The sequence below is a fragment of the Mustela putorius genome, unplaced genomic scaffold, assembly GCF_011764305.1.
Source record: "Mustela putorius furo isolate JIRA1106 unplaced genomic scaffold, ASM1176430v1.1 tig00000281_pilon_pilon_pilon, whole genome shotgun sequence".
Classification (NCBI taxonomy): Eukaryota; Metazoa; Chordata; class Mammalia; order Carnivora; family Mustelidae; genus Mustela; species Mustela putorius.
In genome coordinates, this window is record NW_025421343.1 from 27,667,981 (window position 1) to 27,686,808 (window position 18,828).

General features: G+C 37.0%; 1 protein-coding gene across 4 annotated transcripts in view; it reads right to left on the reverse strand.

The window, feature by feature from the left end:
- HEATR5B (HEAT repeat containing 5B) overlaps positions 1-18,828 on the reverse strand; it is a 105,422-nt gene that overhangs the window by 66,428 nt on the left and 20,166 nt on the right. For all 4 annotated transcript variants that reach the window (XM_004765438.3, XM_045079255.1, XM_004765439.3 and 1 more), the window contains 8 exons: positions 18,172-18,283; positions 16,459-16,611; positions 15,318-15,417; positions 14,892-15,001; positions 12,973-13,136; positions 11,763-11,938; positions 8,872-8,977; positions 6,133-6,323 (listed from right to left, as the gene is read on the reverse strand). In XM_004765438.3, the coding sequence (XP_004765495.1) occupies positions 6,133-6,323; positions 8,872-8,977; positions 11,763-11,938; positions 12,973-13,136; positions 14,892-15,001; positions 15,318-15,417; positions 16,459-16,611; positions 18,172-18,283 (1,112 nt within the window). The remainder of the gene's footprint in view (positions 1-6,132; positions 6,324-8,871; positions 8,978-11,762; positions 11,939-12,972; positions 13,137-14,891; positions 15,002-15,317; positions 15,418-16,458; positions 16,612-18,171; positions 18,284-18,828) is intronic.

Consider the following 18,828-nt stretch of genomic DNA (forward strand, 5'->3'; position numbering starts at 1 on the left):
AAAAGAATGAGAATAAAAATAGCTTGCAGACTGTGCTGCCCAGGAGCTGCCCATGCCACCCAGTCATGGTCAATCCTACCATGTACAACATTGCCATGGTTGGTGACCCCTTGGGTCACATCTCCTCTGAGCTGTTTTGCAGACAAAGTTTCAAAGAGAACAGAAAACTTTCATGTTCTGAGCACTGGGGAGAAAGGATTCTGTTATACAACTTCCTGCTTTCACAGGTTATTCGGGGATTTCTGTGCTGGGGTGGTAACTTCACATGCCGTAATGGCACTGCTGGCAAGTCCATCTATGGGGAAAAATATGATATTGAGAATTTTATCCTGAAGCATATGGGTCCCGGCATCTAGCCTATAACAAATGCCAGACCCAACACAAACAATTCCCAGCTTTTTCACCTGCACTGCCAAGAGTGAGCGGCTGGATGGCAAGGCCGTGGTCTCTAGCAAGTGAAAGAAGGCATGAATACTGTGGAAGTCATAGAGTGCTCTGCGTCCAGGAATGGCAAGACCAGCAAAGAGATCACTATGGCTGATTGTGGACAAATCTATTAAATTTGACTTGTCTTTTATCTTAACTGCCAGACCATTACTTCTGTAGCTCAGGAGAGCACCCCTTCACTCTCATCTCTTCAAAATATCCTAAAATCTTTATGCTCTCGCTGCAGTTCTCTGAGTACCATATTCTCCTTATTCCCCTCCAAGTCTAACTGGATTGCACAGTTAAGTATGTGATTATGAAATAAAAACCAAACAACAACAATAAGAAATAAATTTAAAATGAGAATAAAAATAACAGGTCATTTAAAAATAGACTTATAAACGAATGCGTCTCTATATTCATCCACATATCCACCACTTTGGGCACTCTTCACTCCTATATACACATCCAAATTTCCATCTGGTATCATCTTTTTGTGTGTGTGTGCAAAAAGCTTCTTTTAATTTCTTATGGTATACCTTGTAAGCAATGAATTACCCAACTTTTCACAGCCTGAAAGTCTTTATTAAAACTTCAGTTTTGAAAAGCATTTTCACTGGGCATAACGTTCTAGGTCATTCTACTGTCTTCTGCTTTCACAGTTTATGATCAGAAGCCTGCTGAAATTGTTATTTTTGTTCCTCTGCATGATGTCTTTTCCCTGCTGGCTGCTTTTATGTTCTCTTTACCATGGCTTTAAGGAATTTGTTTATGATATGCTTTTGTCTTTCTTCCATCTGGGGTTTGTTGAAGTCACTGGATTTGTAAATGGATAGTTGTCATCAAAACTGAAAATTTCTGTCTACTATTTCCTCAAATAATTTTTGACCTACCCTTACTTCTAAGATTTCAATTATATGAATGTAAGCTTGACATTGTTCTAGAAGTCACTGAGACTCTTGTTCATTTTTCTCCCCGTTTTTCTGTTCTTCCTTTGGGACAGTTTCTATTTCCAGGTGTTCAACATCACTTTTTTTCCTACCACAATTTCTAATCTTCTGTTAATCCCAACAACTGCATTTTTTTCATTGGAAGTATTTTACAGTTCTTGTAGTTTTCCCTGGGTTGTTTTATGAATTTCATTTTGTTTTTCATCATTCTTGGATTTTTCTTATACTTCCTTAAAAATACAGCGCATAGGGCGCCTGGGTGGCTCAGTGGGTTAAAGCCTCTCTGCCTTCCACTCGGGTCATGGTCTCAGGGTCCTGAGATCCAGCCCCGCATCAGGCTCTCTGCGTGGGGAGCCTGCTTCCCCCACCCTCTCTGTCTGCCTCTCTGACTACTTGTGATTTCTGTCTGTCAAATAAATAAATAAAAATCTTAAAAAAAAAATATGGTGCATATTTTTCAGTATTCTTCATTGCTAATTCCATCATCTCTTCCATTTCTGGGCCGGTTTCCAATGACTGATATACTCTCTTAGTAACAGATCTTACTTTCCCGCTTCTTTAGTTTGGATTGGATAGTGGGTCCTATACATTTTACAATATTAGGTGCTACATTAGTGGTGTTTCTTTAAATACTATTGGGCTTTGTTCTAGAATATTCTTATTCATTAGAATTAGTTTGATCCTTTCAAAGCCTGCTTTTAAATTGTTTTAGAGTGGGTCAATATTGTCTTCACTACGAAGGCAGTATCCCTCTGACAACTCCATTTTAGGAGGTTTTTCCAATCTGGACAGTAGGAATCATGTGTGAGCCCTGGGGATTGTTTTATACTCTTTCCACCTATTCACCTGTTCTTTTCTGTTTGTTTGTTTGTTTTCCCGGTCTTGGGCAGTTTCCTCCTGCACATAGCAGCGCTCAGCTGAAGATTTCAGATGACTCTGCTCATAGCTCTCTTTCCGTGCAGCTCTCTCCTCTTACATATTCTATTCCACACCTTCTAGCTATGTTGATTTCTCAAAACCCCAAGTTCCTTCTCCTTACCTCAGTTAGGTTTAGGGTACCTATCCCTGCATTTCAACCTGGAAACTCTTTCCAAGCAGAAATCTGGAGCAATTATAGTGTTCCCCTTGTTTGTTTCCCATTTCTCAGGGATCACTGCTCTATGCTGGCTGTTGTCCAATACCTGAAAACCATTCTTTCATTTATTTTATCTGGTTTTCCAACTGTTCAAGACTACAGCAAAAACCCAGCCCCTGTTCTTCCACCATGACTGGCAGTGCAAGTCCTGTAAATATTTTTAATGTTTACTTGAAAGAATAGATTTCATTATTTTATTCATGTGTAAGTAGCAATGTAGAGAGTTTAAAACAGAACACCTAAAATAACAAAGATGTCTAGAGAGAAACTTTCTTTGCATTTTCAGAATTGTATTATAACTTTCAGTAAGTCATTGATGACCAAATTTCTGTTAAACCCATAAAAGTAAAATAAAGCCAAGAGATTAAAAATCCATCACCAAGACTGGTTGGTCAGTTTGCCTATGGTGAAGAAAGAAAAATCCCAAGGGCTATCATGAAACAGATATGAAGAAATGTAGTAATGAAGGACGTAAACTATGTCTGTTCTTAGCAGTATTTCTAACATATTACATCCTTGGATAAGTAACCTCTACCTCTCTATGACTCAGTTTCTCCATTGCAGTCATTTTGGGGAATGAAAGAAGTTAAGAATGAATGCAATCCTTGAATTCTAAAGCATTACATAGATTACAAAACTGCTTTCATGTTGGTACTTTTTGAAAGGCAACATTTCAGTGAGATAAAAAGCTGGGTCACTTCTCTCAGTGATAATCATCTATTCAATATAGAGCGAATATTCTAAGCTGTAAGAATATATATATTTCCCAGGGGTCTCAAAGTGATTTTCAGTTTGAATGGAAACAAATTCAACCAGTAATGATTTTATTTCCCTCTGAACTTAAGCGGTTGAAGTAGCTCCCTGTTAACTAGAACGGTTTATAGGAATGATTCCTCTTTAACTGCTAAGATGGCATAACACTTCAGTGTGTAAATATAGCTGACAGATCTGTATGTGTAAGTACTTTTGGCTTTTCATAGATACTAAATCAACAAAAGATAGTGTGTACGTGAAAACATTCTACTATAACGAAACAGGAGGACACTGAAACTTTTTTAAGCTAATCTAAGATACCACAGATCCTTATTTTTACTTTTATTTATTTATTTATTCCAAAGATTCATTTATTCATTTTACAAACAGAAAGTGCACGAGCAGGGGGAGGGACAGAGGGAGAGGGAGAAAGAGAGGGGGGGGGTGAGCTGACTCCCCACTGAGCAGGGAGCCCACGTAGGGGCTTGTTTTCAAGACCTTGATATTATGACCTGAGTTGAAACCAAAAGTTGAAGGCTTAACCGAATGAGCCACCCAAGGACCCCTATTTATTTATTTTTTTAAGTACTCTCCACATCCAGTGTAGAGCCCAATGTGGGGCTTGAACTCATGATCCTGAGATCAAGACCTGAGCTGAGATCAAGAGATCAAGAGCCAATGCTTAACCCACTGAGCCACCCAAGTGCCCCTAAGATACCACAGATTTGGGGCACTTGGGTGGCTCAGTGGGTTAAGCCTCTGCCTCCAGCTCAGGTCATGATCTCAGGGTCCTGGGATCAAGCCCCGCATCAGGCTCTCTCCTCGGCAGGAAGCCTGCTTCCCCCCTCTCACTCTGCTTGCCTCTCTGCCTACTTATGATCTCTGCCAAATAAATCAATAAAATCTTAAAAAAAAAAAAAATATACCACAGATTTTTAAACATACCATTACTTTCTATGGTAGTATAAAATGAAGAAAAAATGTATATTAATTAATTGAATTTAAATTAAAAAACCAAAAAAACAAAAAATGCCACCAATTAATTATGATGTTTTACAGAGAATTCTAATTCTAATGTCAGATGAATTGCGAAAAATGGGTAACTTTAAATGCAGGTAATACTTAACTTTAAATCATCATCAATGATTTGGAAAAGCTAATGAAACTAGGCACTGAAAATACTTGTAGAGCATTAACCAGACAGGTATGAATGAAAGTCTTTGTGTTTCACCAGAATAAGTAAAAAATAAATACTCCTACAGGTATTGAAAATACTTACAAAGTTAAAACTCCTTGAACTACAAAACAAAATTACCACTCTGAAGTTTTCCAAACAAATACATTCTTATCTTACCTATTACTAACAGAGCACAAACTATTAAAAGGTAAGATCAGTTGTGTATTTAAAAACATCTTTAACGAAAACCGGTTTTAGAATCAATGACATATACTTGGAAAAGCAAAACTGCTCTGTTGCTAGAAAATGGCAGAAGTCATCCTGCAGAAGAGGAAGTATCTGGGAATAGATATCTTCTGCTTGCTCGTATTATCCTTAGTGATTCAAACAATACACTGGGGCATTATCCTATAACCAGACAAACTGCTGTTCACGTTTGACAACAGGGAAAACCATCCTTCCATAACCAAGAAAGAAAATACATTTTCTTCAAGACTACTGCTTCACCACCATAGTCTCTCCCCAACCCTCTCATTAAAGACTATGGCCTACAGCGCCTGGGTGGTTCAGTTGGTTAAGCGACTGCCTTCAGCTCAGGTCATGCTCCTGGAGTCCTAGGATTAAGTCCTAGGCTCTCTGCTCAGTGGGAAGTCTGCTTCTCCATCTAACCCTCCCCTTCTTGTGCATGCTCTCTCTCTCTAATAAATAAATAAAATCTTTTAAAAAAAAGATTATGTCCTATTTTAGTGTAATTAGTACTCAAAATAAATAACCATTGAGAATAGTTATTACCTAACTCAAGTATCAGTTCTTGACCACACCTGATTTTCAACTTCTCTACTTAAGTACTTGCCTAACAACCAAGAATCATTAATAACTGCATCAACTTAATCACTTATTTGGAGCTCTGACACCACTCTTTTTAATTAAAACAGCAAAGAAATCCTTAAAATCTAACACTAACCTTTCCCGTTTCAGGGATGATTTAAGAGATGATAAACTTGCTAGCAGTTAGGAAAAGAATGGTTTATTCCAAAAAGTGACTAATTAACAAGAAGTATAATGTGGGGAGCAGCGATAAGAGAAAGGGACTACCAATTATCAAATGATTTCATTTACTTGTGCAGCATAAGGAATAACATGGAGGACATTAGGAGAAGGAAAGGAGAAGTGAATTGGGGGAAATTGGAGGGGAAGAAGAAGTATGAGAGACTGTGGACTCTGAGAAACAAACTGAGAGTTTTGGAGCGGAGTGGGATAAGGGGTTAGGTAAGCCTGGTAGTAGGTATTAAGGAGAGCACATATTGCATGGAACACTGAAAAAATAAAATAGAATTTAAAAAGAGGTGGGGGCGGAGAGAGAAAGGGACTACCAGGGCACCATTTCAGAGAAGAATACATGTAACTAATTGAGAGAAGTCCTATTAACAATCCTCTTGATTCCATTATGTAACATTCAAAGGCTGAAACCTCATCACGCTGAAAGTATCTACAATATAATGACTTTCCCAGATTATAGAGTTTAAACAATTACTGAATAAAAAATTAAGATCATTTAAAAAAACACGAAATTTTGTCATATGTTATACCATGTGGAAAACCTATCATCCAATTACTATATTTACTGATTACTTTAAAAGACATCTTTGCCCCTATAACAAACGTATTTGTCAGTACACAGACCCACTTACTTGTCAAAGCTATACTGGGCCATTCTGGCAATGAAGGTTGCTTCCCCAACCACCTGAGCCATTCTTCCAAGAGCTTCCCCTGCTGCACATCGTAAGATGGGGTTTGGGTTGTCCAGAGCACCCATAACCAGAGTCAGAGCAGATTTACGAACTTCCTCAGGTCCTAAAGTACTTTTGTTTTCAGCCAGGCCCTATAGTTATTTAAAAGAAAAAAAAAAAAAGGCAATTCAAAATTCACATTAAATTTTTTAAAAAATGTGCTGCAATCTCTGTAAATATATCCACTTCACCCACTTTTTTCCAACCACCTTTTCATTTTTTTTAAGTTTTTATTTTAATCACCCAGTGCCCATCATGACAAGTGCACTCCTTAATCCCCATCATCTATGTCACCCATCCCCCCATGCACCTCCCCTCTGATAACCAGTTTCCTCTCAATAGTTAAAAGAGTTTGCTTCTTGGCTTATCACTCTTTTTCCCTTTGCTCATTTGTTTTGTTTCTTAAATTCCACGTTATCAGTGAAATCATATGGTATTTGTCTTTCTCTGATTTATTTCACTTAGCATCGTACTTCTAAGTCCATCCATGTCATTGCAAACGGCAAGATTTCATTCCTTTTATGGCTGAGTAATACTGCATATATTTACTACCTCTTTATCTATTCATCTACTGATGGGCACTTGGGCTGCTTCCATGTCTTTGCTATTATAAGTAATGCTCTATAAAAAGGGGTGCATGTGTCAACCATCTTTTTTTTAACTGAGGTATAGTTGACATGCAACATTAGTTTCAGCTGTACAGCACAGTGACTGGATAATTTTGTGCATTAAGCTAACTCATCATAAGTGCAGTCACCATGTGTCACTACATAACATTATTACACTATTATTAACTATATTCCCCATGCTACATTTCTGTGCCCTATTTATTTTATAACTGTAAATCTGTATCTCTTAATCCCCTTCACCGATTTTACCTATTCCCCTCTTCAACCATCTTTCATATGTATATACTACATCTAGGATCAATACCTATTAGATCGACGGTTATCACTTTCCTAAACATGATTCAGAACATGATACATAACATAGTTACAGTCAATCAGCCCTGAAATGAACAATCCCTAGAAGTGTCTCTATCCAAAGACTATGCTCTTAAATTGTTTTTATATAAAAGGACACTCTACTATTTTTTTAAAAGATTTTATTTATTTATTTAGCAGACAGTGATCATAAGTAGGCAGAGAGAGCGGGGGGGAAGCAGGCTCCTCACTGAGCAGAGAGCTCAATGCGGGGCTCGATCCCAGGACCCTGAGATCATGACCTGAGCCGAAGGCAGAGGCTTAAACCACTGAGCCACCCAGGCGCCCCAAGGACACTCTACTATTAAATCAACTATCATTCAACTGATTGACATTTATCATTCGAACTTTAAATAAGGAAAAGGTCTGATGAGTAAAAAACTTTGATTTATTTATATAAAAATTTCAGAGAAGATAATTATGTCATCAAGAGTACATTCAGAGCACCTGGAAAGCTCAGTCATTAAGCATCTGCCTTCGGGGCTCAGGTCATGGTCCCAGAGTCTTGGGATCAAGGCCCACACTGGGCTCCATGCTCAGTGGGAAGCCTGCTTCTCCTTCTCCCACTCCCCCTGCTTGTGTTCCCTCTCTCTCTGTGTCTCTCTCTGTCAAATAAATAATTTTTTTAAAAAAAGAGTACATTCGATAAGTATAAAATGATAAAATGGGGTAAAAATATCAGTAGCTGAATATTGATAAAGTTTGTTCGTCATATTAAATGTCAATTATCTCTGTTCTAGGTACACTTACTGTCATGGAACTTGATAACAAAATCCAACTCATGGTGCCAAGGGAAATGTTAACTACAAGAGAGGCATTAGTAAGCAAATCTATGAAGACAAGTGTTCTGTGGACAAATATTACAGTTGGTACACTAGTCTTCCAAACACTAAGGGAGATCAGGACTACTCAATTCTTTTTTATAAAACTCAGATGTTGGTCTCTTAGCTGATGGTCTTTAAATAGGGCATATACTAACAGTTATACAAATGATATAAACTTGTATTACTATAATCAGTAACTATGTCCCTCTTCCATGATGTTTACAAAACATGATTTAATTCATGCCCATTTAAACACTTGTACTTGCTGCCATTTTATTTAAATAAAACTTTGTAATAAGCTTAGTGCTGAGCAATATATAAAGTTTTCAAATACATCATGAGAGGCTGCAAAGAACAGTATCTGAACTCTGAGAGACAGGCAAAATACGTTATTCCACTACATATATGTAGAAACCAAAGTTTAAAAGATTAAAGGAACTGCACAAGACATAAACCTAATGAGAGCTAAACCAGAACAGAGTCTCCCAATACAGCCTTTTTCAGCTGTACAACATAGCCTCTCCTGATTTATGGTCTAACCACAAACTGAACTTAAGTTTTGTCATTGCATTAGACATCTTTGAAAATTCTGAAAGAACTTATTAGCACTTGTAAAATCTGAAAGGTCACATCGAAACATGAACTTGAACATTATTAAAATAGAAAACACTTATTTAATTACAATGAGCCTAATAAGTAGTTTCTAACAATTTAATATAAAAACATAGTTATCAAGTGATACACATATAATTATCATAATGGTCTAGATATACATGATTATTAAAGATAATTAAAATCTTATTTCAGAATACTTATGCTTTAAAAGTAAATACCTTTAATGCACTAAGAACAGCAGTAAAAATATTAAGCTGCACAGCCTGCTGGCGGACACCTTTGGCTTGTTTAACACATTCGGCAAAGTGATCCAACATCTGTAATCTATAATCATAGAATAAAGATAACATTAGCAATACTTTTCACTCATATATGGCTCAGAAAACAGAAATAAGAGCAACAGCTAAGTGTATAACAAATAATGTCCCATGCTGTTTCATTCCTGCAGCTGATTTAAACCAGATCTCTTCCTCCTGAATTGATACAGGGACATGCGGTTTTTAACTAACACAGTAGCCAAACTGTGGAAAAAGCTGAGATGCCCCTCAACAGATGAATGGATAAAGAAGATGTGGTCCATATAGACAATGAAATATTACTCAGCCATCAGAAAGGATGAATACCCACCATTTGTGAAGACATGGATGGAACTGGAGGGGATTATGCTGGGTGAAATAAGTCAAGCAGAGAAAAGATAAAGACATTTACCATATGGTTTCACTCACATGTGGAACATAAGGAATAGCACGCAGAACCATAAGGGAAGGGAGGGAAAACTAAAGGGGCACAAATCAGAGAGGGAAAGGGAGATGAACCATGAGACTATGGACTCTGGGAAACAAACTGAGGGTTTGGGGATGGAGTGGGCATGGTGGGTATTGAGGAGGGCATGTAGTATGACGAGCACTTGGTGTTATACACAACAAATGAATCACTGAACACTACATCAAAAAGCAATGGCTAACTGAACATAATAATTTAAAAAACTGTAACAAAGCTAGCAACTAAACATTAAGTTTCAATTAACAACATAAGGTCATAGTTTCAATGTTCTTTGATGTTAACCCCAGCATCTAACAAAGTGCCTGGCATATAGTAGGTGCTCAAGTCTTCTTGAATAGAGTAACAATCATTAATTATGCATCTATGTAGAAGATTTTTAAGTTAGAAACGTTAAAATGTGGCATAATTTTTCTCTTCTTTTAAAATACTCTAATGAATCACTGAACATTACATCAAAAACTAATGATGTACCATACAGTGGCTAACTGAACATATAAAAATAAATAAGTAAATACAAAATAAAATACCTCACATGGAAGAAGACAGTATCTCATGTCCTATTCTCAGAAGCTAACTGGGAGATTTTGAAAAAGATTTAGCTGTGGTAAATTTTTTTTAATGTAGAAAATCAGAAGTGAATTTTTTTATTATTTCAAATTATTTAAATGAGACAGCAAAAAAAAAAAATCACAGCCATCTGAGACTATTCTGATAAAAGAGAATGAGATCATTTCAGATTCTAAAAATAAATGGGTTGGGCAAAGGAATGCTGGGAAGTTGGATTTAGTACTAAAGTTAACTATGAACTAAAGCAGGAAATCAGTATCCCCCTAAGGATTTAAGGATTTAAGGATTTAAGGATAAGGATTTAAGCTCAGTGTAAAACAGTCCATAGGTCTCAGGTCAGAGCATTCTCCAAAATCACTGAGGAAGAAATCATCTAGTCTCCAGTAGCAGGTCCAGTTAGAGTTACTGGAGGCTGAAACTGACCTCTTTAATGCTATGTATATCTTCTGTGGATGAGGAAGCAGCACATTGTTCACACTGCCTTCAAGCACACACATAAGAGACCCATGTCTCCAACACTACTGTTAAGCATCATTTGTCTATAACTGACCTTAAGTACATAATCTTTTAAAATAATTTATTTTAAAAAAGTTTTTTATTATAAAATATTCATTTCATTTAATTTGAAGACTAGTAACAAAAAGTTACTAACCAGAAATAACTACTCTTGTAGTTATACATGTACATATGTAAACATGGTACACACATTTTCACTCTTTCGTTTGAGAAACCACCATACATAGACAAAATGTCTAATAAAGTTAGGAAGAGTGGGACGCCTGGGTGGCTCAGTTGGTTAAGCAGCTGCCTTCGGCTCAGGTCATGATCCCAGCGTGCTGGGATCGAGTCCCACATCAGGCTCCTTGCTCGGCGGGGAGCCTGCTTCTCCCTCTGCCTCTGCCTGTCATTCTGTCTGCCTGTGCTCGCTCTCTCCCCCTCTCTCTCTCTGATAAATAAAATCTTAAAAAAAAAAAAAAAAAAAGTTAGGAAGAGTGTCTGTACAAAGAATATAGCAAACCAACATGCTCCTTTTAGAAAAACAACTGTTATTTTAATTTCCCAAGTTCCAGACTCAAATGGAATGACAAACCTTATTACAGAGCAAATACCTCACTCATTAACTTCATCAGTAACAAAAACAAAAGACTTATTAGCAAACTTATTTAATGATTCCTCATTAAAGATATAGTGAAAACCTACTTATAAACTGGCAAATGAACTACTGAAATGAAAATCTTGCTGTTTAAGACACAGTCCACAAGACAATGGTACTGGATGCTAGTACACAGAGCCAAATCTTAAAAACAGCTTCAAATTATATGGGATTTTCATGCAATTTTTTTCAATCATGTATGTGTCACTTAGGTCATTAAATTTATAAGCCTATTATTTAAGTAGTAATTCACTTTATTGTAGGTAACTGGATGGGATGGGAAAATCTTTGAGTATGATTTATGTTTTTTTTTCCTAACAGATAACTTTATTTATGTTAAATACTTTTAAATTTATTTATTATATTTTAAACTTTTTATTTAAATTCCAGTTAACTAACATCCAGTGTAATATGAGCTTCACGCGCACAATTTAGTGATTCAACACTTCCATACAACACCCGGTGCTCATACAACACCCGGTGCTCATAAAAACAAGTGCCCTCATCAATCCCCATGACCCTCCTTAACCCATCCACCCTGCTAACCACCACTCCTCTGGTAGAATTTATATTTAACTAAAATTACCTGTTAGACTTTATACTAACCGGTGTTTATAAGACACATGAGGAAACACTACACCAAAAAGGGCCACGGAAGCATCAATGACTGAAACCCCAAGCGGGAGAGGACCAGGCACAGCTTCTCCAGCAGGTATGCGTAAGTAAATGGAGGATGGATCATGCTCCAGAGCCCCACTTCCAGACGCGCTGTTTGGCTGGAGCTACAAAAAAAAAAAAAAAAAAAAAAAATGACGTAAAAATCATTCAAAATCTCCTTGAATGAGTATTAGTCAAGAAAAATAGAATGTGAGGCAGAAAAAAAGGTTAACAATATCAACAACAAAAAAATAAGAATGACTCAATCTGAAAATTTCCAACAAAAAAAACCCCACAAGAATGACTGAATCACAAAATTTTTAAATAGATAAAAATATGATTTATCCGGGATGCCTGGGTGGCTCAGTTGGTTAAGCAGCTGCCTTCGGCTCGGGTCATGATCCCAGTGTCCTGGGATCGAGTCCCACATCAGGTTCCTTGCTCGGAGGGGAGCCTGCTTCTCCCTCTGCCTCTGCCTGCCACTCTGTCTGCCTGTGCTCGCTCTCTCTCCCTCTCTCTCTCTGACAAATAAATAAAATCTTTAAAAAAAAAATGATTTATCCATAAAAAAAAGCCATCAGTAATTGTACAATTTTATACATACATAAAATTGTATAATGTTATACCTTATGTAATTTTAAGAATGCTTATTTATTCTAAAAACATTTTTATACTGCCCACCTTAAAAAGTGCAAGCAAAACAATATCAGGAATAACTTAAAACCACACCAAAAAAAAAAATTAAAAGAAACTGTGGTAACGTTTTTTTTTTAAAGATTTTATTTATTTATTTGACAGAGAGAGATCACAGGTAGGTAGAGAGGCAGGCAGAGAGAAAGAGAGGGAAGCAGGCTCCCTGCTCAGCAGAGAGCCCAATGTGGGACTCGATCCCAGGACTCTGAGATCATGACCTGAGCTGAAGGCAGCGGCTTAACCCACTGAGCCACCCAGGTGCCCCTGTGGTAACTTTTTTAAAAGAACATAAGAAATTTACCTTTTTTCACTACTTATCTACCATCAGGAAGCTATCCTTAAATGTCTAAGAAAGCCAAAATAAAATTAAACTTTAGTCTGCAATATTTTCTTTTTAAATGACAATGTATAATAACACCACTGCCTTTGATTAAGTTGTATTTCAGTTCCCTGTATGGTTTGCTACCTGGTCTTCAATTGATTTATGATCAGTTTCTTGAAGCCAGGAACCCAGAAGAACGCTGTCATCATAATGGCAGAGGGATCTGAGGAGGGAAGTAGTTGTGTTGGCTGAATTGTCAGTCAAAGTGAATTCTGCTACCAGTTCTCTCAGAAGTGCGTTGAAAGATCCTAAAAAATAGAACTTCAGATCAGACATGAAAGAATAATTTTTATAAAAATTACAATCACTGCTCATAAAAAGAAGCAACATGTTCTACAGGGATAAAATAATTAAGTACCTGTTCTCTTTAAAAAAAAAAAATCTGTATTAAATATTTTAATGCTGATTTTAACCTACAATAATGGTATTATGCCTTTCTACCACTTCTCAGCCTTTTGTCTAATATCAAGTGTATTACTGTATTATGCCTTTTAGCCCAAATTATTTAAAGTAACAGAAACACTCAAACAGAGAAAATATTTCTATTAAATGTTCACATTTAAATTTAATAAATTTAAATATATTAAATATATTGTAATAATTTAAATATCTGTTTAAATAGGGACGCCTGGATGGCTCAGTTGGTTAAGCAGCTGCCTTCAGTTCAGGTCATGATCCCAGTGTCGTGGGATCGAGTCCCACATCCGGCTCCTTGCTCGGTGGGGAACCTGCTTCTCCCTCTGACTCTGCCTGCCACTCTGTCTGCCTGTGCTCACTCTCTCTCTCTCTCTGACAAATAAATAAATAAAATCTTTTTTAAAAATAAATAAATTAATTAATTAAATATGACACAATTATTGTTTATTATTAATTTCCCAATGAGGGGCACCTGAAGCTCAAATGGGTTAAAGCCTCTGCCTTCGGCTCAGGTCATGATCAGGGAGCCTCTCTGTCTGCCTCTCTGCCTACTTGTGATCTCTATCTGTCTAATAAATCAATAAATAAAATCTTTTTTTTTTTTAAAGATTTTATTTATTGATTTATTTGACAGAGAGAAATCACAAGTAGATGGAGAGGCAGGCAGAGAGAGACAGAGGGAAGCAGGCTCCCCACTGAGCAGAGAGCCCGACGCGGGACTCGATCCCAGCACCCTGAGATCATGACCCGAGCCGAAGGCAGCGGCCCAACCCACTGAGCCACCCAGGCGCCCCAAATAAATAAATAAAATCTTAAAAAAAAAATAATTACGCAATGATGTGCAAACACTGAACCATAACACATCAGAATTCTTGGGTATGGCTGAACTGAACACAGATCAATGGCTTACTTTAATATTAGCATTTTATATAATATTTGATGTCTGTAAAGTATATTATTATTCTCTGTCAAGATTCCTAAATTATTGTCTATATTATAATATATATGAAGCAGTTCAGTATCATAATTAAGAGGACAGAGGGGTGAGTAGGTTGCTCAGTCAGTGAAACATCTGCCTTCAGCTCATGATCCTGGGGTCCTGGGATCCGGCCCCACAACGGGCTTCCTACTCAGTGGGGTGTCTGCTTCTCCCTCTGCCTCATCCCTATTTGTGCTCAATCTCTCAAACAAATAAATGAAAATCTTTTAAAAAATAAATAAAAGCATAGGCTTTAAAGCTGAACCAGCTGGCTCTGAATCCAAGCTCTACCGCTTACTAGATCTCAGACTTGGGCAAGTTACATTACCTCTCTGTACCCAAGGCTCTTCATCTATAAAATACAGCTGAATTACATCATAAAGTTGTGGTTAGAGTCAAAGGAGATAATACATGTAAAGGGATTAGAACAGACCCAGAGCACAGTAAATGCCCCACAAGTGTTAGTTTCTTCATATGAAGAAAAGTAAAATAGTTGCCTTCCTCTGCAAAGTCAGGGGAGAGCCTTGATCAGAACTCTATAATACTGTGTGAAGAACTGGAGAGGTAAATTGAAGAATTTTTACTAGATACCATAAATTTTATTTACCTTCATAAGTTTTTGGAGGTAACAAAGCCAAGATATCGTAAAGTCTTAAACGGACCATTGCAGCACTGGCTTTCAGATGAGCTCCATGGGCTTTAATTACAGACGGAATGCTAAAATATCAAAAGTATAGTTGATAACAGCTTACTAGAGTAAGTGTTACTTAAAGCATTTTCAGCAATGTATCGATGAACCACCAAAATACACTGGTGAGTATTACATTCTCATTTTAGTTTATTCTGTGGCCTTTACGGGCAGACTGTAAAACACAATTTTATTTCAATCCATACCATTACTATAATTTTTAAGGTCATTTTAGAACAGTAAAGTTTTATACATTTCATATATGATACATATAGGGAAGTACAAGACATGACTGTTTATAAATATGTAAAACTGGATGTTAACTTGTCCTAATTGCTTACTTACTGTGACATCATAGTCATGGCACATTCAATAGGAGTCATCAATTTTCTAATCACATCTTCAGTTAGGAGCTCGGGGCAATGTGCAACAAAACTCCTCATTGCTAGATAAAATTTTTAAAAGAACAGATTTAGGATAGTTTCTGTGAAAATAAAAAAAATTACAGAATTACATAAAGATACCTATAGTTCTCCATTATAATACAATATAAGGCTCTGAAATCAGGTCAAACCGAAAGAAGAACTAACTGCAACTACAGAAAAAAATCATTAGAAGAGCCTAGAAGAAAGGTGGAGGGAGGGAAGGTATCTAGTAGGGAGATTTCTGTGAGTGGGAAATCAAAGGTCTTATAATATCACTAAATTCACATAACTACAAAGAATGCAGCTTCAAGATAAAACCAAGAGTGCATAAAATAGCTCAGTGAGAGGGAACATCTTTGCTGCCTCTTTAGCGACAGAACTAAGACAAAAACAGCTCAGCTCTTAGATGTGTGGGAACAAAAAGGACCCCTTGCCCTGCCGCCCTTATGCTTTAGCATATATCCGTCTCCCACACCTTGGAAAAAGAAGCACTTTTCACTCTGAGATAAACCAAAAAAGAATAGCATCACCCAGTGTAATTCTAATTCCCAGAGGAAAGCAAACGTGAGCCTTTCCTGTAAGTTGTTAGCTTCTAAACAAAAATAACCTTATTCATAATTTTTGTAACAATGATGTCTGGAAAAAAAAAGCATCAGCATTTGCAGATTTGATAATGCTAGCTGTGTCCATTATGAAAAGACTTACTGTCAACTCAGTGACCCTGAAGATCACTGAGTTTCTTCTTTGAATACCCACCAGGCTGTTTACTTGGTGGCCAGTGCCTCTGTGACAGGTGGACAACTGCAATCACTGGGAATCAAAGGCCTGGGCTCTGGCTCTCACCTTACCCCTGATGCTAACGTCCTCTCAGAGTCTCAGCTTCATTTCCATCGCAAAATTAGCAAACCGGCACAGGTTATTTACAAGGCTTCTCTCTAAATCTACAAGTCTATGAATTTGTCATTACACACTAAAATAAAAATTTGAAGCAGTGATTTTCCTTCCCCTCACAAATATTTTAGTAATAAAATAATATTCTGAGATATCCTTTCAGTTCTTACCACATAAAGCTCCGGCACGACCTTCCAATGTTACCTGCCAAGTAAAAGAATCGCCTCGGGCCTTCTCAGCCTCCAGCTCCTTCAGAGAACGAGGAAAAACATTTCTCCACAATAACAACATCTTGGGCAGATGATAACGAACAACAGATGGTCCTATTGGAGAAAACAAGAATGTGAAAACATACATATAAACCATATATATATATATATATATATATATAACATATGTTTCAAACAAAAGTCAGAGAGCCCCGCACAGGCTTTAACAACACCTGGTGTTTCACTCTATCTTTATCTGTAAAAGTAAGATTTTCAACATGCATCTTTTATTTTCCAGTCTGATTGAGAAATAATTGAATATACTGCTGCATAAGTTTAAGGCATACAGTATGATGTTTTGGGTTATAAATAATTGTAAAAGGAGCACCACAAAGATGCAGCTAACATTCACCATTTCATATAGACACAATAACATGAAAAACAATTTTTTAAAAATTTTCTCCTTGTGATGAGAACTCTCAGGACTAACTCTCTCACCAGCTGTCCTGTCACACAGCAGTGTGATTCGCAGCCACCAGGCTGTATACCACAGCCCTGTACTTACTCAGCTTAGAACTGCAAGGCTATACCTTTCCACCACTAGCCTGCACTTCCTCCTCCCCCACTTCTAAATGTTTCTTAGTCAGGAAGTAAAATAACATATTAAAGCATAATAACACTCACCTACAAAGTATCAATATTTTTAGCAGTCAAACATAAATCCGTAACAAGTATTTTAAAAGAAATTACCTATATTCAGAATGGTGAATTATATATTATCAACCTATATTCATAATGGTGGATTATGCACTGTCAATAATGAAATACTCCTGGGTCACATCTTACGATGAATCTCCTATTAATACACATGCATATAAATATTGACACCCAGTGCCACACACATACATCTATATATTCCTCCATTTGGGGGCAACTGATATGGCTAATTTTATTTTATAGAGGGGCAGTATGTTTAGAACTAAAAATTTATATTGCAAAGGAATTCTTTTAACATACCACATAACATATTTAACATAAATTTCTGGAAAAGTTAGCACTTTTTATTTTCTTTAGAAAACTAGGTCAAAGTATAACTTCCAAAAGGTAGATCCTCAAAGTGGTGAGTGACTCTGTAGCGCATGCACACACACATACTTTTTATAGAAGTTAAATGTACGAACTAAAAGGTAGACACATCTCTTCGCCACGACATGTCTCTGTTCTGTGTACAGTGCTTAACTCTGCCTGCATCTCAGATTTGTCATAGCACTTAGGAAAGTGAAATGCAGAAGGGTACCCCAGAAAAGCAGCACCAAAAACCATTTAAATGTGACTTTATCCCCCCACCAAAATCATGTCATACATGTCACTCTTGGGATGGCAAGTGGCCCCATACTCTCATCTCATTTGGTGAACACTAAGCCAATTAGTTAGACCAGGGCTATTCTGATAGTGAAGATGAAACTTCATTAATAATTTTGTCATTAAATGTACTTAAGCAGAAATTACCAAAAATAGAAATCTATGCCCAAACGAGAGGAAATACACCTTCACCAATTTTATCGTGTCATTCAAAGTCTAGAATGTGAAGTTGAATACTTTCAAATTAAGTTTTCTTTAGCGTCTACTGACAGTCATACAGTTAGACAAGATCCTACTCAAATATGACTATACCTAAAGTCATAAGTGCTCCAAGTAAAAGCCATCCAGCTTGGGTGCGCTGTAAAGACAGCCTGCTATTTTGGGCAGCAGTTCGTAAGAGATCTTCAGCAATACTAACTACCATCTGCAAGAGAAGTTTACAATTGGATTTTAACTGAAACAAGTTAAAGAAATCAAATAAGAAAATACATAGATAGTATGCTTAATTTAAAAAAGAAGTTGTCCTTTTTTGTTGTTGCTTTAACATGTTAAAGAGGCAACATCAAGACCTGCTTAATCCAGATGGCATGGTTGTCTCTGAGGAGACCCCACACAGCACACTGGTTAAGAGAGAGCTCCAGATCCAGATTGCCTGGGTTCATATCCCAGCTTTGTCATTTCCCAGCTTTCTGACCTGGGATAACTTAACTTCCCTGCCTCAGTTCCCTCAATGGTAGAACAGGAATAACAGGAATGCCAACCACACTCCAGCAAGGACTGAATAAGTTAATATAGCAAAGCACTCAGAAGAGTGCTGGCCCATGTAACTAGTTCATAAATGCTATTACTGGTAGTACCGTTATCCTATATTCAAAGATTTGTTGAACTCCCATTATGTTTCTGCCATGAAGCCAGTCTTATGGCAATTAGAGTCTTAGAGAATCTGTCACAGGGAAAACGGGAAGTAAC